Source organism: Choloepus didactylus, chromosome 14 (assembly GCF_015220235.1).
Source record: "Choloepus didactylus isolate mChoDid1 chromosome 14, mChoDid1.pri, whole genome shotgun sequence".
Lineage (NCBI taxonomy): Eukaryota > Metazoa > Chordata > Mammalia > Pilosa > Megalonychidae > Choloepus > Choloepus didactylus.
Genome location: NC_051320.1, coordinates 73,070,667 through 73,098,435, shown reverse-complemented (window position 1 = coordinate 73,098,435; position 27,769 = coordinate 73,070,667). Strand labels below are relative to the sequence as shown.

Below are 27,769 nucleotides of genomic sequence, written 5' to 3'. Positions count from 1 at the left end.
CATCGAGGCTGCTCTCCCACGAGGCGCCGTGCCCCGTGTGGGAACCAGTAACACAGAATGTTCATCTAGCTGTAGTAAAGGGCTTGCTTTCACAACTGCCGTGTGGTTCGAGTCGTGATTCATGACCAGGTTAGTTCGCGCAGTCTGCATCTCTCTCTCTCCTTCCCTGTTTCCCCTCGCCGGCCGGGAACCGGGGACCGAGCGGGGCAGCGCCGGACAGGCACTGAATAGACAAAACAAGTATAATCAAGTAAAATGAGCAGAGATTCTGAAGTATAGGTAATGCCAGAAAGTAAAGCTGGTGTCATAGAATGCTGAAAATTGGAGTGAAGGCACCATTCAATACATTTTTTTTATAACACCTATTTCCCAGGCAAAGCAATGAATAAATTTAAAACTTGATTACACACCATTTTCTCTCTTCCCTTTCTTATATGTTTCCTGTCACTTCCCCACAGCCTCTAAATTTTTGGCATGCAAAGCATCCAAAGTTTTACTGTCAGAGTTGTCTATATTATTTTTAGAGTTCAGATCTTCAAATGGGCATTTCCTTATTCCAGGTTCACAGCATTATCTTCCAGGCTTTGAGATTCTGATGCAATCTCTAGTTCATACTCTTTTTTCAATTGCTGCATTTTCATGTTTAAATCCAGTAACATTCTGGCCAGCTGGCGGTTTTGGAAATGCATTTCCAGCTAAAAGTTGGAGAAAGATTAAGGATTTTTATTAGCTTGAGATAGAGATCAAATGAAACCATTCTTTGACTGCTCAGGAAAAATAAGGAGTTTGTAGGTAAAGGGAAATAAGATATCAGGAAAGATGTATTTCTCTTCTTATTCTCCAGTTCTGCCTGTTTGGCCAGGGTATAAAACAGATTTTCTATACGACAAGGTAAAATCTGGTTATACAAATAGCTTTTGAAATGGCCTTGAAATGAAAACGAAAACAGCTGATGCACAGAGCTGTCCATGTGAAAAATACCTATGCATGGAAGGCTGTTTTCAAGCAATGGCATGTGATCCGTGATGAAATCATTTATTTTTATGAGCTTTCTGAGCTACAAAATAACTGCCCAAGGCCACCTGTGCATTCAGGACCTAGACCCATTTACTTGATTACTTGTCATTTCAAGTTTTCAGGATTTTAAATGGTCTCCTGCTGTGCAAAAGCATTTAACGACACCTCTGAGGCACATGTACAGTTATATGTACTTATATAACCTAACACTTTTCACTCAAGAGCAAAATCTGTTATATAGCAAAGCTGATTTATACCCTCCTTCCGTGGAGGTTTATCAAGGTCCTCATGTATTAAAAAAATAGATCTCTACGGCAGTTTACCCAAGAAGCAGTCCAACATAGTATCTGTATTATAGCTGCAAACTCAGGATCAACCATTTGCAAATTTTTTAAGTTAAGGTTTTGTTTAATGAGATTTGTTAGGATCTTGCTCTCACTGCTTAAAACCCTTCATCAACTTGCCCATGAAACTACTCCAGGATAAACAAGGGTATTCTGCTGGTAAAAACTAAATATTGGTGGTCTGTCCCAATTTGCAAAATGAAGTCATTGGATCAAATTATCCTTAAAATTTCCCCTCAGATATTTCTTGTTATTCTTCAGCACCTGTACCACTTCTCTGACAGCAAGATTTAGCAAAGGATAAAGTAAATGAATATGCAGCAAACAAACATGAGCAGTGGCACAACCATCACCACAAAAGCCCCTTCACTGTCCCTACTAGAGGTGCCAGTCCTCTAGTGTGGCCCAAGGTGCCCTAGAATCCTGCCCTACTTTACCAGCTTCACTTCCTGGCACTCTCCATGCCAGCCTCCACTGCAGCCGGTCAGAAACTTGCCAGTCCCTGAATAAACTCCAGGATGAACCACACCTTCTTCTGTCCACCCTGCTAGGACACCTTTTGCCACCTCTCTTCCTACTGAATTCAGTCAAATGCCAGTTCTTCTGAAAGGCTTTCTCTGATTGTCCAGGCAGACAGAGTTGCCCCTTCACTCTTTTTCCACAGCATTCTGTGCATGTGCCTCTCATAACATCGTCCAGTCTCAGACTAGACTAGAATGACAGTTTTGAGGGCAGAATCTGTTTCTTACTCATAATTATATCCCTAACTATGAGTGTACTGCCTAGGTACACAACATGGTGGGTTCTCCATGTGTTTTGTGAATGAATGAATGCCCAGCCTGTACTTTCATGCCAAGAATTAGAGGGTGAAATTATTGATACTGGCTCACCATCTATGTAAAGTATGTGTACTTCACACCTATTTAGGAAATTCAAGCACCAATGTTTCTGTTGGTAATGGATGGTGGTGATGGAAACACAACATTCTGAACATAATTAACAGCAATGAATTATATATGTGAATACGGCTAAAGTGAGAAATTTTAGGTTGTACGTATGTTACTAGAACAAAAGTTTAAAAAAAAACAAAAACATAGGACTATACAACACAGTGAACCCTACTGTAAATGATGGACTGTAGTTAATAGTATCATTATAATTATAAAAGTGTTCTTTTATGAATTGTAACAAATGTACCACACTAATGCATGATTTTTCTGTAAACCTACAACTTCTCTAATTTAAAAAAAAAATAAAAAACAACAACAACAATGATGTTTCTTTAACTTTTCTGTCATCTGGATCCCTTTGAGAATCTAATGAAAGCTATGAATGCTCTCTGAGGAAAAAAAGTGCACTTTATGCACACACAAAATTTTGTATACAAGTTTAGGTATACAGAACCCCTAAAGTCCACTCACAGACCTTAGAAATAAATACATCCCACTAAGATGACCAAATAAAACAAAATAATTAAACCTAACAAATAGCAACACACACACAATTCTAAATTAACCAATCTTGTTCAACGTTGTTCTTTGTGCAATACCACCCTAATATATGATACATGTACATAGGTATGGATGTATACTGATTCTTACAGAAACCCAGTTAATGGCCCATTATTAGAAACTACTTCTTCCAGTGGTGATGAGCTTAAACTGAAGCATCACACTCTTTTGCCTCTCATCACACACTGGTGAAATGGTTGGCCAGAGTGCTGACCAGGATCTGTAGCCGAAGAACACAGTATCTACGTATGTGTAAAATCCTCTGTTTCCTTCTGGGACAAACCTTTGACCATAGGTGCAAATGATCTAAGCAATTTTGATGCCTATGTATTTGTCCTTTCTTATTTATGTACAGTCTCCAGAATCTATAATAATAATAATCTCAACAATAAGAGCCTCTATATAAATAGAGTCTGTGTTCTAGGCACTTTAACATTATCTCATATCCTTACAGCAATCCTATGAGATGTTATCTCCATTTTACAGATGAGTAAACTAAAATCCAAACTTGCTTATTAACATTCTCAAGGCCATAGGCCAGCTAAGGATGGGATTTGAATTTTCTTCTGTGTGGAATCTGATTCCCCACCTCCTTCCCACCCCCAACACCAGTACATTACTTGCCTAAAACTCCTGCTGGAGCAACTTGTTACAATGTTAAAATTGTAAAGTTATTCAAAGCTTATTCAATATAAACTTTACATTTAATTTCAATATGAATTAACTGAGGCAGGGGGAGGCATAGTGACATATCCCTAGTCAAGGGCACAGATGGCGGTTGAGCCAAGTCTCAGCCTTCCAGTTTGGTGCACTAGTCCACAGCACATTGCCTTGGGCTTGACTCTCTACTAATAAGGTGTCTCTGCTGTCCTCTACCATCCTGTTCAGTTCAGGCACCAGGTGAAAACCAGGTGTTTCTTCCATATGGTTGGTCCAGAGATAATACAACCCTAGTCAGACTCACTGGCACGAGTAAAATTAGACTTACTACCCTATTGCCCTTCTTAAACTCGGAAAAGAGAAAAATAATCCCTTAAGGTTCTCAAGACAATTTGCTGATGGTTGAATCAGTTCTAAAATAGTAGTTAATACTGTATTCGTATTCAATCCGAAGGAGCAGAATTTTCCAAGTGGACTGTCCACTTACACCCATTTACAGACAGCACCATTTTAACCTTTGAATTGCTGTATTCATTTTGTCACTTTCAAATTTTGTCTAACTAGGAAATTTTTTAATTAGAAAAAATAATAATGTAAAAATCTTTATCTACACTCCCTTCTGTTTAATATTCGGACTTAAACTGCAATGTTAAAAAATAACCTACGTTTTCCAGTTTTCTGAATTCTTGCCAAAGGGAAAGATAAGAGTAAAACTTGTGGGAAGTAAAGAAAGTTGCAGATGGGCACGCTCCCTCAATCCCGAGAGAGAATTTATTTGATTCAAATTTCCTGTTGCACGCTCTATACACACACAGACTAAAAGTTCCTTTTAGGGTAGCAAAGTTGTGTTGGTCGTGTCAGCCGCTACAGGCGCGGCAACCTGCGGGGCCCCTTCCCTCCCAGATGCTGCTGGGGAGGTGGAGAGGCTGGGATGCGTGCCCGCGGTCCTGGGAAGATGGACCGCCCGTGCCCAATCTCCCTCACCGCGCTCCTTCCCTCCCTCCCTGGGAACAGCCTCCCGCGTCCTTCCCTAAATGCTCCGGGCAGCCCGCGACCTACCAGTTCCGCGCGCAGCCCGGCTAGGGCGCTCTCCACGCGCGCCCGGCCCTGCTCCTCCTGCGCCTCCGCGGCCGCCGCTGCCGCAGCCGCCGTCGCCGCTGTCGCTGCTGCTTCCCGCGCCCGCCTGGAGCCCTCGCGGGGCGCCACCCGCTGGAAGGCGCGCACCAGCCGCCGCCTGATGTCTTCCAGCAGCCGGCTATGGGCGGGGCCCTCCTGGTGTACGTTGGTGCTCATGCCTCCCACGGGGAAGCCGTCTGCGGGACTCGAGGCTGGAGACCAAAGCTCAGCTAAGCTGGGTGAGGAGCCCGGGAAGTTCCTGCCTGCGGTGGTTGGAGTCTCTGGGCCAGTAGAGACGTCTGTTGCCTCCTCCAGCGCGCTCCTCGGGATTTATTTTCACGTTTGTGAATTAGGGCGGGTCAGGGAGGGTAAGGGAGAGGGCAACTAAAGGAGATCAGCCGGACCCAGCCCAGTGGGACGCTATTATTGTTCCAACGCTCAGAGATGCTCCATTTCTTCCAGCCCCATCTTCATCTTCTCTACCCCTATCCTGCAGCAAAGGAAGGAGGCGGATCCCAGAAGTTTCAACTAGTTTCAACTAGGTAACTTTTTCTTGTTTCTTGGAGGACAAGGGAGGATCTTTCTAAGGGGGAGACTTGGCCCTGGTATGGACTGAGCATTCATTAAGCATTAGTTGATAGTGTAGGTTATACAATTGTTCTGGATTGAATTGTGTTCCCCAAAAAGATGTGTTCATATCATAACCTGTGAATGTGACCTTACTGAAAATAGGGTCTTAGAAGATGTGATTATGATGAGGCCAAATTGGATTAGGGTGGGCCTCAACTCAATATGACTAGTAAGAAGAGGGAAATTTATCCACACACACACACACAGAGAATGCCATGTGACAAAACATTTACTGATACGCAAATGCTACATTAGAAAATAGTCACTCAAAGCCAAAAAAAGGCAGGAAAGAGGAACACAAGAACAAAAAAATACATGAGACATGAAAAACAAAAAGATGGCAGATATAAATCCAATTAGATCAATAATAACATTAAATGTAAATGGATTGAACAATCCAATCAAAAGGCAGAGATTGTCAGACTGGATAAAAAACATGGCAAAACTCTATGAGTCTCTATAAAAGTGTCTATAGGGAGAACTTAAGATGGCAGCTAGGTGAGACAGGGCAAAAAAATGCCTCCGTGAAAAATACTAGATAAAAGCCAGAAGGTGACCCGGAGTACCGGTTTCAGCGATGCACCAGCTGGACAAGGTCTGCTAGAACCACAGGGACCGTGCACTTGGTGAAGCCGGGAGTCTGCATTCTGAAACGAGTGAGTGAGCTGGCTGAAAGTCCCGCGGCCGCACTGTAGTGTGGGGGAAACCAGGGGTTGGCGTTTGGAGATGGACTAGTTCTTTTAAAAAAAACAAACAAACCCAGGAGCGGCTGCAGTTACGATGGTGAGAACCGCACAGTGAAGCATGGCAGGAGCGGGCTGTGCCAACCTCTCGGTATCTGGCGTGGAGGATAGACCACTGCTGATTCCCTCGGGGCCAGGGCAGAAGGGAGAGCCAAAAGGAGAGGGAAGCTGCGCTGCTTGCATCCGGCTCCCCGGCAGCCTGGAGACACTCCTGCCTGGGGCTGTACCCACAGCCCAGAGCCGCGCCAGGAAACCCAGTGTGACGGGGAGTGTATCCCACGGCACCGTGCACACGCCACAGTGTTGGCCATGGACAGTGGCCTTGGGTGCATACACAGCTAGTTGTCCCAGAGCCGGGAAGGCAGAGCTATGCGAAAAGTGGCGGGGCAGTTGAGATGCCCCATTCAGCCATCTTTGCATCAGGCTGCGAGCACCCCTGCATGGCCCAGCGGCCCGGGGCTTCCCTTTAGGGATGGTGCGCACCTGTGACATAGCACAGCCTTCCCTCAGCAGAGGTCCTGGAAGATCACAGCTGAGAAAGGGGCCCGCTTGGAAAACCCAGGGGTGCTACGTCAATGCTGGCAACTTGTGGGTCAGCGGCAGAGAAAATCTGTGGCAATACTGAAATGAAGGCTTATACTCTTGCAACAGCCTTGAATCTCCAGGAACACCTGGGAGGTTTGATTATTAAAGCTGCCCTGCCTCCCTAACCACCCAGACACACGCCCCACAAGCTGTATTTTTTACAACTTGAAAGAACCCTATCAAGCAAAGCAAATGCCAAGAGGCCAAAAACAACAGAAAATCTTAAAGCATATGATAAAACCAGATGATATGAAGAACCCAATCCCAAACACCCAAATCAAAATATCAGAAGAGACATAGTACTTGGCATAATGAATCAAAGGACTACAATCAAAGAACGAGAGCATGGCACAGGATATAAAGGACATGAAGAAGAACATGGCACAGGATATAAAGGACATAAAGAAGACCCTAGACGAGCATAAAGAAGAAATTGCAAGAGTAAATAAAAAAATAGAAGATATTATGGAAATAAAAGAAACTGTTGGCCAAATTAAAAAGACTCTGGATATTCATAATACAAGATTAGAGGAAGTTGAACAATGACTTCGTGTCCTAGAGGACCACAGAACAGAAAATGAAAGAACAAAGGAAAGAATGGCGAAAAAATTGAAAAAATTGTAATGGATCTCAGGAATATGATAGATAAAATAAAACATCCAAATTTAAGATTCATTGGTGTCCCAGAAGGGGAAGAGAAGGGTAAAGGTCTAGAAAGAGTATTCAAAGAAATTTCTGGGGAAAACTTCCCAAACCTTCTACACAATATAAATACACAAAGCATAAATGCCCAGCGAACTCCAAATAGAATAAATCCAAATAAACCCACTCCAAGACATATTCTGATCAGACTGTCAAATACTGAAGAGAAGGAGCAAGTTCTGAAAGCAGCAAGAGAAAAGCAATTCACCACATACGAAGGAAACAACATAAGACTAAGTAGTGACTACTCAACGGCCATCATGGAGGCGAGAAGGCAGTGGCATGACATATTTAAAATTCTGAGAGAGAAAAATTTCCAACCAAGAATACTTTATCTGGCAAAACTCTCCTTCAAATTTGAGGGAGAGCTTAAATTTTTCACAGACAAACAAATGCTGAGAGATTTTTGCCCATAAAAGACCTGCCCTACTTCAGATACTAAAGGGAGTCCTACCGACAGAGAAACAAAGAAAGGAGAGAGCGATAGAGAGAATTTTAACATACATATATAGAACCTTACATCCCAAATCACCAGGACACACATTTTTCTCTAGTGATCACAGATCTTTCTCCAGAATAGACCATATGCTGGGACATAAAACAAGCCTCAATAAATTAAAAAAAAAAAAAAAAAAAAAAAAAAATTGACCATATTCAAAGCACATTCGCTGACCACAATGGAATACAAATAGAAGTCAATAATTTTTGATTTGTAACTCCACTATTTACTTCCTACATGATATAAAATACACAAACTCTAATGACAAATCAGTGGTTTTGGCCTCAATGTAAAATATGTAATTTTTGACAAGAACTATATAAGGTGGGGGAATGGAGGAGTATAGGAACATAGTTTACATGTCATATTGAAGTTAATTTGGTATCAAAGAAAAACAGGATTGTTATGGATTTAAGAGGTTAAATTTAAGCCCCACAGTAAACACAAAGAAATTATCAGAGAATATGACCATAGAGATGAAAAGTAGAGTATGGGTTATGAGAAGTGGGGGAAGGGGCAATGGGGAGTTAAGAAATGAGTGTAGGGTTGCTGTTTGAGGTGAAGGGAAATTTCTAGTAATGGAAGGTAGGAAGGTGATAGCATTACAACATTCTAAATGTGATTAATCCCACTAATGGAATGCTAGGGAGGGGGTAGAATGGGAAGATTTAGGGTATATATGTTTCCACAGTTGGAAGAAAAAAAAAGGTCTAAATAGATGACAACTGAATGCCAAGGATGATTCTGGATGGGACCTGAGGATGGAGGAGAGGAGGCTCAAAGGGACACAGTTGAGACATAAGAAAAAAAAAAAAAAAGGAAATATAGAATGTAAGCTTTGTATCAATGTTGAATTTCTTGAACTTCTTATCTGCGTTGAATGGGATTGCATAAAATAATGTTCTTGTTCATGGGAATTGTATATCTGAATTATAGTGTTTGTTCAAGGAAAAAAAAATGAAACCAGAAAAAATCTTCAAAGAGAAAGATTTTTTAACGATAAAAGTGTCAATTCATCAGGAAGATATAATGATTATAAACATATATGCACCTAATAGCAGAATGTCAAATTACACGAAGCAAAAACTAACAGAAATGAAGGGAGAGACAGATAATTCAAGAGTAATAGTTAGGAGGAACCTAAGATGGCAACTAGGTGAGACAGAGAAAAAAGCACCTCCGTGGAAAACACTAGATAAAAAACCAGAAAGGACCCAGAACACCACTTCCAAAGTAGCACAAGCCAGACAAGTTCTGCTAAAGCCACAGGGAATGTGCATTTGGTGAAACCAGGAGTCTGCATTCTGAAACGAGTGAGTGAGTAGGCTGATCCGTCAGCCACGCTGCAGTGGGGGGAGACACTGGGCTGGCATTTTTTAAAAAAAAAAAAAAAGAGAGAGAAGCCTGGGAACAGCTGCAGATAAGATGGGAGCGGTCTGGACTAACGCCTCGGTGTCTGGGGTGGAGAATACCCCTTCCCACACCCACTGCAGATTGTCTCGGATCCAGGGAAACAAAGGGGAGAAACCCAGCCTCGTGGCCATCACCCCAGTGGGCGGGGCTGCTCCTACCCGGTGCCGAGCACACAGCACAGAGCCGAGCTGAGAGGCCCAGCCTCGCAGCCATCACCCCAGCGGGCAGGGCTGCTCCTGCCCGGGGCTGAGCACACAGCACGGAGCTGAGCTGAGAAGCCCAGTCTCGCGGCCGTCTCCCCAGCGGGTGGGGCTGCTCCTGCCCAGGGCCAAACACACAGCACAGAACCGAGACAAGAAACCCAGCCTGACAGGGAGTCTTTCCCGCAGCACCACTTACATGACACAATATTGGCCGTGGACAGTGGCCTTGAATATACCCACAGCTGATTGTCCCGGAGCTGGGAGAGCGGAGCTGTGCAGAAAGGGGGAAGTTAACACGTCCCATTCAACCATCTTGAAGTGGGCTGGGAACGCCCTACACAGCCAGCGGCCCAGGGCTTCCCTGGAGGCCGGCACTCACTTGTGATGTGGCACGGCCCTCCCCCCCTCAGCAGAGGTCCTGGAAAAGCACAGGAGGGAGGGGGGAACCGCTTGGAAATCCCAGGGAACCTACGCCAATACCAAGGACTTTTGTGTCAGTGGCAGAGAACAGCCTTAAATCTCTGGGAACACCTGGGAGGTTTGATTGTTAAACCTGCCCTTCCTCCCTAACCACTCAGACACACGCCCCTCATTGGGGGCAGACAGCACCGACAACACACCCAAATTAAGTGCACCAATTGGACCCCAAAAGAATCAGATCCCCACATAACACAAAGTTGGGGAGAACTGACTTGAGGGGAATAAGTGACTCACAGATGCCATCTGCTGGTTAGTTAGAGAAAGTGTATGTCACCAAACTGCAATTCTAACAAATTAAAGATCAAGTAAAGCAAATGCCAAGAGTCCAAAAACAACAGAAAATCTTAAAGCATATGATAAAACCAGACGACATGGAGAACCCGAACCCAAACACTCAAATCAAAAGATCTGAAGACACACAGTTCCTGGCAGAATTAATCAAAGAACTACAGACAGACAAAGAGAGCATGGCACGGGATATAAAAGACTTGAAGAAGAGCATGGCACAGAATATGAAAGACATAAAAAAGACCCTAGAAGAGCATAAAGAAGATATTGCAAGAGTAAATAAAGAAATAGAAGATCTTATGGAAATAAAAGAAACTGTAGGCCAAATTAAAAAGACTCTGGATACTCATAATACAAGATTAGAGGAAGTTGAACAACAACTCAACCTCCTCGAGGAGCACAGAACAGAAAATGAAAGAACAAAAGAAAGAATGGGGAAAAAATCAAAAAAATCGAAATGGATCTCAGGGGTATGATAGATAAAATAAAACATCCAAATTTAAGACTCATTGGTATCCCAGAAGGGGAAGAGAAGAGTAAAGGTCTAGAAAGAGTATTCAAAGAAATTTCTGGGGAAAACTTCCCAAACCTTCTACACAATATAAATACACAAAGCATAAATTCCCAGCGAACTCCAAATAGAATAAATCCAAATAAACCCACTCCAAGACATATTCTGATCAGACTGTCAAATACTGAAGAGAAGGAGCAAGTTCTGAAAGCAGCAAGAGAAAAGCAGTTCACCACATACAAAGGAAACACCATAAGACTAAGTAGTGACTACTCAACGGCCACCGTGGAGGTGAGAAGGCAGTGGCATAACATATTTAAAACTCTGAGAGAGAAAAATTTCCAACCAAGAATACTTTATCCAGCAAAACTCTCCTTCAAATTTGAAGAAGAGCTTAAATTTTTCACAAACAAATGCTGAGAGATTTTGCTAATAAAAGACCTGCCCTACTTCAGATACTAAAGGGAGCCCTACCATCAGAGAAAAAAGCTGAGGGACTTCACCACCAGTAGATCAGTCTTATAAGAAATGCTAAAGGGAGTTGAGCAGGCTGAAAGGAAAGGACACTAAACAGTTGACTGAACTACATGAAGAAATAAAGGGTACCACTAAAGATCACATGGTAAATATAAACAACAATACTACTGTGTTTTTGATTTGTAACTCCACTATTTACTTCCTACAGGATCTAAAATACATAAACTGTAATGATAAATCAGTGGTTTTGGCCTCAATGTAAAATATATAATTTTTGACAAGAACTACATAAAAGTGGGGGAATGAGGGAGTATAGGAACATACTTTATGTGTCATATTGAAGTTAAGCTGGTGTCAAAGAAAAACAAGATTGTTACAGTTTTAAGATGTTAAATTTAAGCCCCACGGTAAACACAAAGAAAGTATCAGAGAATATGACCATAGAGATGAAAAGTAGAGTAGGGGTTCTGAGAAGTGGGGGAAGGGGCAATGGGGAGTTAAGAAATGAGTGTAGGGTTTCTGTTTGGGGTGAAGGGAAACTTCTAGAAAGGGATGGTGGGAAGGTGATAGCATTGCAACATTCTAAATGTGATTAATCCCACTAATGGAATGCTAGGTAGGGGTTGGAATGGGAAGATTTATGCTGTATATATGTTTCCACAATTGAAAAAAAAAAAAAAAGACATTCTAAATAGATGACAATTGAATGCCAAGGATGATCCTGGATGGGATCTCAGGATGGAGGAGAGGAGGCTCAAAGAGACACAGATGGGACAAAAGGAAAAAAAAAAAAAAAAAAAAAAAAAAAAGGAAATTAGAATGTAAGCTTTGTATCAAGGTTGAATTTCTGTAACTTCTTAGCTGCGTTTAATGGGATTGCATAAAAGAATGTTCTTGTTCATGGGAAATGTATATGTGAATTATATTGTTTTTTTCAAGGATGTGTACAGCTTGCTCTCATATGTTCAGAAGACAGAGCAATAGATGATGGATAGTAGGGAGGGAGAGAGGGAGGGAGGGAGGGAGAGAGAGAAAGAAAGAAATGGTGTGACAGGATATTAAAGGTGGTGTATCGGGGGAGGGGGGAGGGGTATGCTGGAGTTCTATGTATGGGGTTTGTACTGTTTTTGCAGCTGTTCCTGTAAGTTTGAATTTATCTCAAAATAAAATTTCTTATTTAAAAAAAAACATTAAGCAGTTATCTTAGATTAGTTGTCTTTTTCTTACTCCCTTGTTATGGTCTCTTTGAAATGTTCTTTTATTGTATGTTTGTTTTCTTTTTAACTTTTTTTTCATACAGTTGATTTAAAAAAGAAGGGAAAGTTAAAAAAAAAAAAAAAAGAAAAAAGACAAACAAGGAAAAAAAAAGATGTAGTGTCCCCTTGAGGAGCCTGTGGAGAATGCAGGCATATTGGCCTACCCCACCTCCATGGTTGCTAACATGACCACAGACAGGGGACTGGTGGTTTGATGGGTTGAGCCCTCTACCATAGGTTTTACCCTTGGGAAGACGGTTGCTGCAAAGGAGAGGCTAGGCCTCCCTATGGATGTGCCTAAGAGCCTCCTCCCGAATGCCTCTTTGTTGCTCTTTGGCCCTCTCTCTCTGGCTAAGCCAACTTGAAAGGTGAAATCACTGCCCTCCCCGCTACGTGGGATCAGACACCCAGGGGAGTGAATCTCCCTGGCAATGTGGAATATGACTCCCGGGGAGGAATGTAGACCCGGCATCGTGGGACGGAGAACATCTTCTTGACCAAAAGGGGGATGTGAAAGGAAATGAAATAAGCTTCAGTGGCAGAGAGATTCCAAAAGGAGCCGAGAGGTCACTCTGGTGGGCACTCTTACGCACACTTTAGACAACCCTTTTTAGGTTCCAAAGAATTGGGGTAGCTGGTGGTGGATACCTGAAACTATCAAACTACAACCCAGAACCCATTAATCTCGAAGACAGTTGTATAAAAATGTAGCTTATGAGGGGTGACAATGGGATTGGGAAAGCCATAAGGACCACACTCCACTTTGTCTAGTTTATGGATGGATGAGTAGAAAAATAGGGGAAGGAAACAAACAGACAAAGGTACCCAGTGTTCTTTTTTACTTCAATTGCTCTTTTTCACTCTAATTATTATTCTTGTTATTTTTGTGTGTGTGCTAATGAAGGTGTCAGGGATTGATTTAGGTGATGAATGTACAACTATGTAATGGTACTGTAAACAATCGAAAGTACGATTTGTTTTGTATGACTGCGTGGTATGTGAATATATCTCAATAAAATGAAGATAAAAAAATAAATAAATAAATAAATAAAAAACCAAACAAAAAAAAACTAGCACAGCAAAACAGGCAACATATAAAAAGTATTATACCCCAAGATAAAATGTGATTTATTCTAGGAATGCAAGAGTAACAACTGAAATCAATTAATGTAATAAATCACATAAACAGAATAAAAACCGAAATGCACATGAAAATCACAATATCCATACAAAAAAGCATTTGACAAAATCCAAAATCCTTTTCATTATTAAACAAACAAACAAAGAAAAAAACTCAAAAAATACTAATAGAAAGGAACTGCCTCAACTTGATAAAGGGCATCTACAAAAAACTCATAATTAATAGCATACTTAATTGTGAAAATCTGGATACTGTCCCTCTAAGATCAGGAACAAGACAAGAATGTCACTCTCACCACTTCTATTCAACATTGTATTAGAGGCTCTAGCCATGGAAATTAGGTAAGTAAAAGAAATCAAAGACATACAGATTGGAAAGAAAGAAACAAAACTATCTCTATTGACAGAAGATGTGATCTGGTATATAGAAAATCCTAAGGAATTCACTGAAAAACTATTAGATCTAATAAATGAGTTTAGCACAATTTCCGGAGACAAAATCAATACATATAAATCAATTTTATTCCTATATACTTGTGATGAAAATACATCCATTCAAAAAGAATAAAACATTTAAAATAAATTTAACCAAAGAGGTGCCAAACTTATACACTGAAACTATAAAACATTGTTGAAAGAAATTAAAGAAGATCTAAATAAATAGAAAAAGTCACATGTCCATGGATCAAAGGTTTAATACTGTTTCAGCTTCCTTGGCTGCTCAAGCAAATACCATGCAATGGGTCAGCTTAAGCAGTGGGAATTTATTTGCTCATGGGTTTGAGGGTAAGAGAAAGTCCAAACCAAGCCATCATCAAGGCAATGCCTTCTCGCCAGACTGTGGCATGCTGAGGCTGGCTGCCAGCAATCCTGGGTCCTTAGCTTGTCACATGGCAAGGCACATGGCAGCCTCTCCTGGCGTGTCCCTTTTCTGGGTTCTACTGATGTTCAGCCTCGGACTGCTCCCTCTGTGGCCTTCTTTCTATCTGTCTGAATTTGATTGAATTTATAAAGGACTCCAGTAATAGGATTATGACCCATCTTGATTGAGATGGGTCACACCTTAACTAAAGTAACTTCATCAAATGGTCCTATTTGCAAAGGTTCACACCCACAGGAATGGATTAAGTTTAAGAACATGTTTTTGTGGGGTACATACAGCTTCAAATTATCACAACTGTTAAGATGGCAATACTTCCCAAATTGATCTACAGATTTACACAATCCCTGTCAGAATCTCTTTTCAGTTTGTAGAAATTGACAAGCTAATTCTAAAATTCATAGAGAATTGCAAAGAGCCTAGAATAGCCAAAATAATTCTGAAAAAGAAGAACAAAGTAGGAGAACTCATACTTCTCAATTTCAAAACTTACTACAAAGCAACTGTAACCAAGCTAGTGTGGTACTGGCACAAGGACAGACATGTAAACCCAAGGAATACAGTTGGAAGTCCAGAAATAAACCCATATGTCTGTGGTCATCTGAACAAGGGTGATTTAATCTTGTTCCATGGTTTTTATTACCACCTGTGCCAATTTGGATGTATTATGTCCCCCAAAACTCCAAGTTCTTTGATGCAGTCTTATGTGGGCAGATGTATTAGTGTTGATTAGGTTAGAATTATTTAACTGAGTGTTTCCATGGAGATGTGACTCAGTCAGCTGTGAGTGAAACGTTTGATTGGATAATTTCCATGGAGGTGTTACCCTGCCCATTCAGGGATCACTGGAGTCGTATAAGGGAATTCATAGACGAAAGGTCCTCAGAGCAACTGAGAGTGACATTTTGAAGAGGAGCTGCAGCTTACAGAGACATTTTGAAGACAGCCGTTGAAAGCTGACATTTTGGAGAAAGCCATTTTGAAACACAACCTGGAAGCAAAGGAAGAAGACACCAGCCACGTGCCTTCCCAGACAACAGAGGTGTTCCAGATGCCATTGGCCATCCTTCAGTGAAGGCACTCTGTTGTTGATGCCTTAGCTTGGACACTTTTATGGCCTTAAGACTGTAACTTTGTAACCAAAAAACCTCCTTCATAAAAGCCAATCCATTCCTGATGTAAAATGGCAGCATTAGCAAACTGGAACACCATCCATCTGCTGGCCTTTTCAAAATTTTATCTTCAGGTTAAACCTCTCTTCTAATTCTATCTCTACTTGGATATCAACTCAATCCTAAATCTTGATTCCCCACTTCCTCTGACCTATTCCTTTTTCAGTTTTCCCCCAAATTCAGTAAATGGAAATTCCATTCTGTCAGTTACTCAGGCCAAAAACTGAGGGTGACCCACCACTCGTTTTCTCTTCTTGTGCCTTACCTTCATTTTATCAGCATATCTTATTGGCTCTACCTCGTAATGTATCCATAATTAGAGAACATCTAACCTTACCATCCTAGTGCAGCACCCTCCCCCATTACCTCTCACCTAGACAATTGCTACAGCCTCCTAACAGGTCTCCCAAATACAATTGTCCTCTTTTTCTGCCCTAACATTTTTCTTGCAGCAGAGAAGTGGCTTTCTCAGTCACACAATCACAGTATGTCCCCATCTTACTCAGAATAAAATCCAAAGTTCTACCAAAACCTAGGTCCTTCCTGATTTGCTCCATCAGGCATGAGCTCCATGTCTCGGATCTCATCTCCATCTCTCTCCTTGCTCATTCCACCCCAGCCACCCTGGTGTCTTTGCTGATCTCATCTCAGGGCCTCAGCATTTGCTATTCCTTTTGCCTAGAATTCTCTCCTCCCAGATATGTGGGTGTCAAGGTCCCTCACTGCACTAAGATCTCTGCTCACGTGTCACCTCATCAGAGAGGATTTCCTTGATCTAGTCTAGTACACATTTTCCTCTACCCATCGCTCTGCCCCTTTATCCTGCTTTTTATTCCTTAACACTTATGCCCAACTGTCATGTTATTTGTTTACTTGCTTGCTTTTCTATTGTCTATATTCCCTTAATAGAATATAATCCCCATGAGAACAGATAATTTTCTTTTGTTAACTATTGTATCCTGAATGCCTAGAATGGGTCTGGTACAAAGTAGGCACTACATAAAATTTCGTTCAGTGAATGAACAGGAGAGAGGAGTGAGAGAGAAGGCAGTGCAAGAGGAACGAAGAAGAGGAGGCAGATAGGAAGGTAGGAGCTGAGTAGACTAACCAGGTAACAGAAACAAATGTGGAATATCATGTAAATTAACACAGTTCTCCAGAATGACTCCTTACAGAGCTGGCAAAATTGTAACTTGTCCTGAATGAAAAGATCACAGTGTCCTCTAATGAAAAGAAGAATTATTCCTGTTTTTTATATTTTGTAGCCTAAAGATGGGTTGCAACAAGATGGGTTGCATGGTTCAATGACAGGTCATGCAATAACCCCATGTACAACAAGCTGATGATGACTGAACCCAACTATCTCCACTAACTTTCTGAAACTATGTAACACTTGGCACCATGTGGTCTGCGTGCCTGTTTCTCTCCCAGACAGTGTCTGGGTCTTAATCACCTTTTCATCATCTTCAGAAACTAGCATAGTAATGGCATGAAGTAAACACTAAATAAATATTGGTTAAATTAAATAATAAATTGATTAATACAAAGAGGGGATAAGGCAACTAACTTTCATAGAGTAACTGTTAGGTACCAAAAAGATACAGATGAATATATAGATGATTATAGATACAGATGTAGGTATAGATATAGATGTAAATGATATAGTTATAAATGTAGATGTATAGAGATTGAGTGATATATAGATATAGATATATAGATGTAGACATAGACACAGATACAGATATAGATAGGCATACTAACTTTTGTAGAGTAACTGTTAGGTACCAAAAAGATACAGATGAATATATAGATGATTATAGATATAGATGTAGGTATAGATATAGATGTAAATGATATAGTTATAGATGTAGATGTATAGAGATTGAGTGATATATAGATATAGATATATAGATGTAGACATAGACACAGATACAGATATAGATAGGCATATAATTTATTTAATCCTCACAGAAATCTAATGAGAAGGGTATTTCTTTCAGATGGGAAACCTGAGGTTCAAAGAAGATGAGAGATTTGCCCGAGGTCATATAGAAGAAAAGAAAATGGCAGAAATAGGATTTGATTCCAGGTCTATCTGGCTCCAATGGTCATGCTATATCCCTGACACCATATTAGGCAAAGTACAGTTGCAGAGCCATTAAAAAGCTGCTAAAAGAGGTTAGATCTTATTTCCTGGCCAATCTTTCCCTAGCCCAAGTGCATCGTGGGTGCACCCTTACATTTAGTAAAGCAACCTTTTCTCAATCCTTTGCACACCTGAAGGAGGTTGGATGCACAGATCACACAGAACCACAGCCAAAGAAAAGTGTGAAATTTCTTTCACAAAAGCATAATCTCATCTCTTAAATTCACCCACAAAAATACATAAGTTAATACCCAATTTTGTTACAACTCATTTCTACTTTTTTCCCCACCTGTTCACCTTTCCCTGGGAAAAGCCTTTTATGCATTCTTTAGCTGGGTCTTGGGGACCTTAGATCTAATTCCACTTCTATGCTTCCTCTTCAGCCATCCACTCTGAACAATTATTCTTTTAAGCAATAAGCTCTGTAAATTCCCACTGCAAACAGAATGTCCCTGAGTGCTCTGTATTAAAAAAAAAAAAAAAATTCTCTAGGCTTCAGAGAAAATAGATTTTGCTCATATGCCTTAAAATAAATATTTACAATTTTTGCTGTAAACAGATGGCTTTGGGCCATTCAATAGCCCCCAGAGAATGTGGTCATTTTGGTTTTTGATTAACTAATGGTTGGTGAAAATTCATTTTTGGTTGTGAAATATCCAAAATATAGTCAATGTCTTCCTAACTTAACATGATAGAACTCTAGGTCCAAAAGGTTTGGTTTCAAATCCCAGCTTGCCCCATTGCTGGCCATGGAACTGCACAAGCTCTCTGGGTCTATCTGTAAACATGTAAAATGAGGATAATCTTTGCCTTTCACATGGTGGCTGGGTAGATTAACTAAAGCACCTAATATTACACTGGATCCAAGTAAGCCTTTCATAAATGTTATTTCTGCTTCTCAGACATAGGGGCAAATTTCTGAACATTTCATCAGTGAAGATTGTGCTGTGTATCTAAGATGCAGGACAATTGCTACTAGGATTGCAAGGGAAAAATGAATCAGGACTGAACTACAATAGTGGTTCTCCAGGTGGCCACACCCATTTCCAGTAGGTTGGGTGACGATTTTAAATAGGCAGTGACCCAATGAAACCAGTATAATCATCTCAATCACATCCTCTACTTGTATGTGGTGAGTTGTATTATTGCTCAAAATATTCTCTGCCTCTCCCTTTGGGAAGATGATATTTCTTCCACTCCACTGACCTCTGGCTTGGCCATGGAACTTGCTTAGGTCAATGAACTGTGAGCAGATGGGACATGTGCCACTTCCCAGCAAGTTTGAGGAGCCATCATGGAATCTATCCTTTTCTCTTTTCCTTCCCCCAGAAGCCCAAGACTGTCCCAGGGTGGGCTACTCCTTTGGCTGGGTCCTGGAATGTCATGGAGAAGAGGAGAGGCTGACCTGCAGTGGACCTGCAGTTTGAGAGAAAAATAAATATATATAGTAATCCACAAAGATTACTGTTTCTTTTTTTTTAACCCTGATAATTGATTCTCCTTTTGATTTGTCTCCTTTTCCTAAATGTAGAGTTCAGAGGTAAGCATCCAGCAGACTGAGAACTCTGGTAAATTAAAGTTTTACTGAATCGTTTCTGTGAAGAAATATACAGACCCCTATTTGCCTCAGATGAGAAAAATCTAATTATTGGAAAGTACAAAAAAATTCTAGTAACTGTCCAAATACATTTTCTCTTTTATTAAATGAATTATGAATGTCATGCATGAAATATAGATAACAGTAACTGCTTTTACTGACAGAGAATATATAAAAGCTCATAGGATACTGTATAATTTTAGATTGACAGTTTATAGTCTGAGAAGACCATCACAGCTTTGTTTCCACACCAAAAATTGAAAAGAGCTCTGGGTTTTTTAAATAGAATTTTGACTATTTATCTTGTCTTCATGCTCTGTATCTTGAAGACATTTTAATTACAGCCTTCTTCTGAGATTCAGCTAAACATGACATTAGAAAAATGTAGAAACTAGAAAACATATGGCAATTTCTGCAGGATTTTTTGTGTACTGTGATTTTCAAGAGTTTGAGAAATAAAATAAATGTCATATTTGTTTAAAGAGCAACTCCGGTACCTACTCTAATAAATATATTTATAATTTAACATAACCTATATAAGTAGCTATTTTCTTTGGCAATTTCAATCCTAAGAAAGATTCTAAATGCTCAGAAAATAATATCTGCTTGAGAACATTATTACTTTATTTTAAGATTGAACTTTCTTTTCAGTAAAATTGAATTATTATCCACAATCATCATGTTTGTTGAATTGTAGTCAGTGCAATGTACTGTTCAACGCATACCCAGGCAGAAGGAGAGAAGTATGTAAAGAAGTGCATTTCTTTTGTGACTGATTACACAGATTTCAATGAAAAAGTGGTAACTGCCAAAAGCCTTTTCAGTATTTGTGGGAGGCAGCCTCCAAGATGGTCACCAAAGATCTCTGTCTGGACCTGGTGACTCACTTCTGACAGACAGAAAGCAGCAAAGGTGATGAAATGTAACTTCTGAGATTACTTTACACAAAAACTGACTTTCATTTTGCTTACTCTCTCTTGCTCTCTTGCTCACTTTTCTGAAGGAAGCCAGCCCTGTCATGATCTGTCCTATGGAGAGGCTCACACAGCAAGGAACTAAAGCCCTTAGTCTGACAACCCATAAGGAACTGCATCTTGGCCACAACCACATGATTGAGCTTGGAAGCAGATCATCCCCCAGATGAGCCTTCAGATGACAGTGCAGCCCCACACAACATCTTGATTTCAGCCTCATAAGATACCTTGGGCAGAGCACCTGGCCAAGTAATACCCAGATTTCTGACCCACAGAGATTCTGAGATAATAATGTTATTTGAAGCTTCTAAGCTCTGGGGTAATTTATTACATGGCAATGGATAACTAACATAGTATGATATTTAAGTATCAGAAATATATTTTGTGATTAGTCTATAAATATTTCGTTAAGTTCTACCATGTGTCAAGACTAGGAGGTAGATATAACAATATATGGACATAATCCCTGTCCTCAAGGATTCCAGAGTCTAGAGAGGGAGGCAGACAAGTAGAAAAACCACAATATTGCATCCGAAATTCTACAACTTTTGTTCAGCAACCCTATTCGAAGATGCCCTGTTAGACCCTCTTCTTTGTCACTATCACTACCGTGTACCGAATTCCAGGCCATTCCTCTGCTTTCATTGAGGACCTTGACTCCCAGCCCTTTGGTCCCCTCCGTGTCTGTCTCCAGTGTCCTTTTGATTGATTGCAAATCCCACTTCATAATTCATTCAGCAGTCTATCCTCCCAGTTTTCTGAATGGTCAGCAACTTGAACTTAAGGAATGTGTTTCTCCTGCTCACAAACACAAAACACATTCACTGGCACATAGTAGGTGGTCATTAATTGCATATTTAATTAAATTGAGTGGAATCTTTGTTTCCTCTATTACCCTGACCTTCATCTCAGACATTTGTTTCACTTCAACAATCCACTCACATGAGCCACACCTGGGAATTTTTTATCATCCAGAAGGATACTGTCTTTAAAAGACTGAATTCTGAAAATCTGTTCCCAGTTCACATCCTTCTTTCCATCCATAATTCATACACATCCCTCAATTCAAGAGACATTACTTTTTGAAGTCTTCCTCTGCCGTCATATTTCTCCTTTACTAACCAGAACCCCATGGCAAATTATTTCATCTCACACATAGCTGCACCATCTAATCCTCTAACTACTTGGCCTGCCAACACCATCCAGTCAACCTCAACCCAAAAGTAACCAATTTATCCATTGTTTTCACTCCTGTTCCTGAGCAGTCAAGCACTACCATATGCCTTCACTCATGACAAATATGTGATTTCCAACCTCAGTTGAAAATCTCAACATCACTCAACAGTCCTTTCACTCTTTCCTCCTTGGCCATCTCAGATCCCTCACAAAATCTCTTCTGGACTCTTGACCACCACCACCTCTCTCTGTGCCTCCATTCCCATCAGTCTGCACATAAACTCTTTTCTTACTTCACTAAGAGAACAGTTAACAACTGGTAACATACACAGCACTTACTGTGTACCAGCCACAGTTCCAAGTACTTCACATTCAATCCTTACACCAACCCTATGAGACAATAGAGAAAATAAGTGATTTCCTTAAGGTCACAACCCTAGAAAGTCATAGCATAGGAATTTGTACCAGGCAATGTGGCTCTCAGCCCAGCACCTCACCTGCCCTCTCAGTCACTAGACTCTTGCCTCTCAATAGGCAAAAAAAAGGCAACCAGGTGGAGACATCCTCAATTTACCTTTCCTTCATTTCCAAACACCATATCTTAACCTATTCTGCTTTCACCAACAGGCTCAAAGACAAAAAGACAAAAAAAAAAGAGGGTCTGAAAAGAGAGTTGGGTACTTGTTCCTTGAGAAAAGAGCAAAGGAAAACTGGATAAAGTTACAGATAAAGAAGAAATGTAAGATAATGGAAAATAATGAACAGAATCAACCAAAGTCAAAAGCAGAGGTAACAGGAAAAATGAAATAAATACCATACCTACCCACAAAAAGAAATATGTGCAAGGATATTCTTTGCAGTATTATTTGTTATAGTGAAAATCATAAACAACCTAAATAACTATCAATAAATGTACTGGAGATTGCTATTACCCACCCAACCACCATTCTCTCCTTCTTCCTTACTGACAAAACCCTAATTATTGGAGATGTCATTATGTTCCATTAAATATTACATTTCCCTTCCTTTCTTGAAGATAGGAATGGCTGTGTGTTAAGTTCTAACCAATGAGGTGTACATAGAAATTGTTAGGTGTGGCTTTTGTAAAACTCCCTTGAGAAAGGAACTGACTTTGTTGACACACACCTTTTGTTCCTTACCTTCCATTTCTTTCTGCCTGGAATGAAGATTTGATTGCAGGAGTCACATCAGCCATTTGGTACCAAGAGATTCATGAGAATTGAACGCTGCATTCAGTATTAGAGTAGAATGCTGAAAGCAGCCTAAATCCTTGAAGACACTATGAAATCATCATACCAACCCAGAACTGTCCAACACTTGTTATATGAGAAAGACAAAACTTCTAATGTTTTTGTACCACTCTTTTCTCTTTTTTTGTCTCTGTTACTAGTAGCCAAAAGCAGTTCATAACTGACACAATGGGGATAAATTTTTAATAAATTATAGTATATGCATAAGGAATTCATTTAGAATTCCATAAACTCAATTTTTTAAAAAGTTAGTTCTATGTGCTATCATGGAAAAAAGTCCATAATATATTATCAAGAGAGAAAGGTAAGCTACAGAACAGTATGAATCATATTATAACCTTTTTATCACAAGTTATAGATAGATGTTTATATATATATTTAAAAGGGAGGTTGGAAAAAGAAATGCAAACGTGTTAGCAGTGGATAGCTTTCAGGATTGGGAGAGCTTTAATTTGTATATCTCTTGGTTATTTCCATTTCTTAACAACAAATATGTGCTGCATTACTTGTGTTATAAAAATAATGAGGTTGAAGAAAAAGAGAGAAGTCAACCCTAACTACCTGGAATTTCTCTAGACAGAATTCTGTTCCAGGGCCCCAGCTGCACCGCAGGCATTGTCAAGAATGCTGGGCAATGGTCTGAACACATCAGTGCACTGAAGTGAAATAGAGTCTGGAAAGTTCAAGTTCGTTTGTTTTGACTTTCTAATGATTTCCATTTCTCTTTGGAGCTTAGTTAAATATTCTATTCTGACTTAAAATATAAATATTTAAGCTGTTCCCCAATAAACATTTTCTGTTTGTGTCTACATTGGGTCCCAACTCTACATCCTTTAAATACGTATTGATACAGAAACTTGGCAGTTCTGTGCTGCAAGGCTGCCTTTCCATTGACTCACTCATCTTTGGCATGGACACCAATGTAAATAATAGAAGAGATTCACCTGAATCAGAAAATTTATCCAAAAATCTGTGGGGCTGGTAGAAAGTGCTACTACCTCCATCCTTTGTGAATTATTGGTAAACACAGGAAGCCATTTGAAACCTTCAGTTACATTAATGCCAAATATACAACAGCTCGATTGCTGGACCACAAACCACAGACACTGATGGTACTTATATGAGTTGACTTTTTTAAGGGAATAGCAACACTATCTGTGTCTCCACAAGGACATTTTTTAAACACTTCCTTGATATATATCAAAAGGGAGTGGGGAACCACCAGAGCTGAAGTTCTCTTATTAAACGTCTGAATAGAAGGGAAAACACAACTTCTTTCTTTTTTATTGAATTTTTTATAGAATTCATCTTAACAAAGTAAACTCAAATCATATAGAAACTAAACATGAGATTTTAACCAAAGATATGTATTATTTCTTTCTTGCATTGTATAAAAATATAACATTAAATTTCTAGTAAGGGAAAACAAGATGACACTTAATTACAACTTACCTAGCAATACTCAGAGGTCAATAGAACCAGGTAGGTTTTATTGGGAACATATGGGCTTTCTCTAGAAAGAGGATTTTTTCTACCAGGAGACCACTTCTATTCGACCTGTATCAAATTGATCAGAAAGAGAATCAGAATTCCTAGAAGAATTGTATCACTCGTTCTTTTACCTCCTTTCTAGTGGATGGAGAAATGAAGGATATGGCTTCTTCACATGTCATTTACACACCAGTGGAATCCCCTTATAAAGGAAGCTAACCTGGTCAAAAATAGTGACAACCCCTGGCAGACACAGAATAGGAAAATACTTGAGAAATGATGCATTTAACAGAGAAAAAGAGCTAGATATTTTACACAGACATGAAAAGAAGAAACAAGTTGTACTTTAACTTACAGTTTGTTGCTTTAGGGAAAACACTAGGCCTATCAACTGGAGGATTAGTTTCTGTATAAAATTGAAACCCCTAGCATCTAAAATCATAGGCACCAGTTCATACTGATTTTAGTGTACCTCAGGGGAAGGGCAGAGTCCTAATAAGCATTCATTCAACACATTTATTAATTCAATAAGTATTATTATCTGCCACGTACAGTGCTAGATACTGGTATGAACATGGTTTTGTTACTGTTGCTTTTTTGCATTAATTTGATTGTCCCTACTAATCTCTTATTTCCTTCCTTCCTCTCAAATCCACTCAGTGAAGAATAAATGAATTTCCCAATCCTGAAAAATACTAATCCTGGAAATTAGCATACAAGCCTGAAACTAATCCATTAAAACAACAACGACAATAAGAATTCTCTTGCTTGAAATTAATCTAAACACAAACCAGTTTATTGGTTGAATTATGAATTTCTTTGACTGCAGGCACACTCACATTCCTTGAAAGGACAGTTAAGTAAGTGGTAAGTGTGACCTGAGAAGATGAAAAGTGAGTACCTATAGTGGATTCTACTTGGTTGTTTATTATTTTAGTGTAATTTTTAGTGTTATATTTCAGTGTAGATAACTGCTTTTCAAGTATTCTTTTTAAAAATCACAGAAAATTCCTTAATAAAAATCAGAAATCAAAGTTAGAAAGAGAAAGGAAAGTGACTTCTGAGAGATGATTCTTTGGTAGGGAAGAAAAGAATTAGCAACTAAAAGATAAGCTGCTAGAAATACCATGTCTAGAATTTTATAATCAATAACTTGGTGATTCACAGCTCTAGTAACTCTGCAGATGGACAGAGAAGATGCTAGAAATCCACATCCATGGATCTTTTACAAACTTGGATTTTGACTCTCTGTTCTAGAAACGTGCCCTCCCTGGGCTTCTTTCTTCTCATTTGTTACTTCTCAGCAATCTACATTTCCTGCTTCTGGAACATTTCTGATACTTTCACTCCCCTTTGCCTTTGCACTTTGCTGTGTCTGAACTGCCCTTCCTGCCATACCCAGCTCTTGTGGTCAATCTTCCCCGAGTCCCCAGAGACAGGAGTAGAACTCCCTTATTTGTGTGTTCCTACTCCTGTATTCATAACTCCAATGTTTTCTTCTTTTTATACTAGACTCTATGTCTTTGTTATCCCCCTTAATTTGTGAGTTTCTTTTGTAACACCTAATGTTATTCACAGGCAAGTAGAGGTGTTCTACAAATGCTGTGAGAAGGATGGATGGATATTAAGCTAAAGACTGAGATACACTCCAGCTCCGGGTTCAATGGATTTCAAGTACCTAACAGAGAAAATTGTACACCTCTGATTCAAGGAATAGTTACACAACTTCTTTTTAACCGTGGCATCAAATGAGACTAGCTTGGCTTTTGGAAGCAACAAGACAAAGTAGGGGAAACTTGAGGAGACCCTTGCTGCTACTTCCCGGTACCTGGGAGCCCCCTACTGTCCAGAAAAATAAAAGGCACTGCAGCCTCTGCCTAGGCTAAGAGGGCAGTTAGCCATTTGACATATAACCTTAAAAACTTAACTTTTACCACTTCATACTCCAGATCATCATTAGCTCTTATCCTCCTTTGGGATGAGCCAAGTGTTCCTTCTGGCTTTTCTGTTTTTGTTTGTTTTTTTGGTTTTTTTTTTTTGATGGTAGTCCATGATTCAAATCACCCCAGATCAAAAAACCATCCTGTTTCTCCCCTCCAGAATTCTTCCCCTCCTTCTCCCCCTCTTCTCCTCCCTCTTCTCCTCCTCCTCATCTTCAACAGCAGCATCAATTTCATTTATTGAACTTTTGCTACATTCCAGGCACTGTGCTAAACTCTTCACATTCATTATATATCATTTAATCCTCTCAATAACCCTACAAGGCACACTATTATGTTCATTTTAATAAGAGAAATATCAAGGCTTAGGATAGTTAAATAACTCACCTAGGGTTATATGCATGGCACAGGCCAAAGCTGGGATTTTTAACCAAGTATCCTGGTTCCAGAGTTCTTAACCAGCTGCTTCCTTCCAAGCCATTGCTTCGGCATCCAACCTGGGTCCCCTTTTCAAGCCCACTGACCATATCATTCAACTCCTCGTTCATTACCCCTCGAGTATGAGTAAAGTCAGGGCTGTCTGTGTTCCCCACCTCCTGCCCCTCTCATTTCACTGTCTTCTAATATTTCACCATTGGAAGGGTGTTATTAACTTGGTTAACTCATTCCCTAACATTAAGGAGCTAGCCAACCTCTCTGAATTCTTAGACTTTTGACCTTTAGAGCCTTAGGGTCAAGTTTCAAGCCCAAGAAAGCTCCCTTATCCTTCCTTCTCTTCGTTTCTCAGCGAGTCCTGGGGTCTTAGCCTCCTCTGCTGTTCTCTTCCAGCACTGACAACACAGCTGCAAATCTGGTGTGCTTCCCCCAAAACTGGGTTAGGACTGGAATACTAGGAAGAAGAGTTAGTTTGGACAAGTTTAGTCTCTGCTGAGCTAATTGCTAGTTGTCTGATGTTGAACAAGACTTTTCATCCAGCCTAATTCAACAATAAAACTGAATACCTAAAAAAAATAAAAATTAAAAAAAAAAAAAACTGAATACCTGCAAGATTTTCTTATCCATCCAAATCCAAGTCATTACACAGATAATGAATATCTACTTTTAAAGATTCCACAGTACCATACTCTCAATACCATCTTCCTCCAAAATTCTGAAATAATGCCTATCATTTATTGATTACCTACCTTGTACCATTAATAACACTCACTAGGTATTTTCTGAAGAGTGAGATATAAGTGTATAGAATAACCATTAGATAACTCACTTTGTAAAAGCAAATACAAATGATATTAATAATAATGTATTTTTTTAATTATTGAAGTATTTTATTGCCATAGTGCAGCAGTAAATATGTTGGTTGAATATAAATTGAAAAATTGTTCACTTTGCTTATATTTAACCTAATGTCTTTTAGCAGATAATTTTTTAAAATGAATAATACACACACTTGGGGAGCATTTGATTTCTTTTTTATTTTATTTATTTGTTTAATTTATTTTATTTGTATCTCCTTATTTATTTTATTTACTTATGTATCTTATTTCCAC

General features: G+C 39.7%; 1 protein-coding gene across 1 annotated transcript; it reads right to left on the bottom strand.

The window, feature by feature from the left end:
- Nucleotides 1–290: 290 nt before the first annotated feature.
- On the bottom strand, nucleotides 291–26,770 carry AARD (alanine and arginine rich domain containing protein). Its single transcript, XM_037802606.1, has 3 exons — nucleotides 26,610–26,770; nucleotides 4,592–4,970; nucleotides 291–695 (listed from the first exon to the last, which is right to left on the bottom strand). Exons 1-3 carry the CDS (start codon nucleotides 26,768–26,770, stop codon nucleotides 552–554), a joined length of 684 nt encoding a protein of 227 aa, XP_037658534.1. The 3' UTR covers nucleotides 291–551.
- Nucleotides 26,771–27,769: the final 999 nt, after the last annotated feature.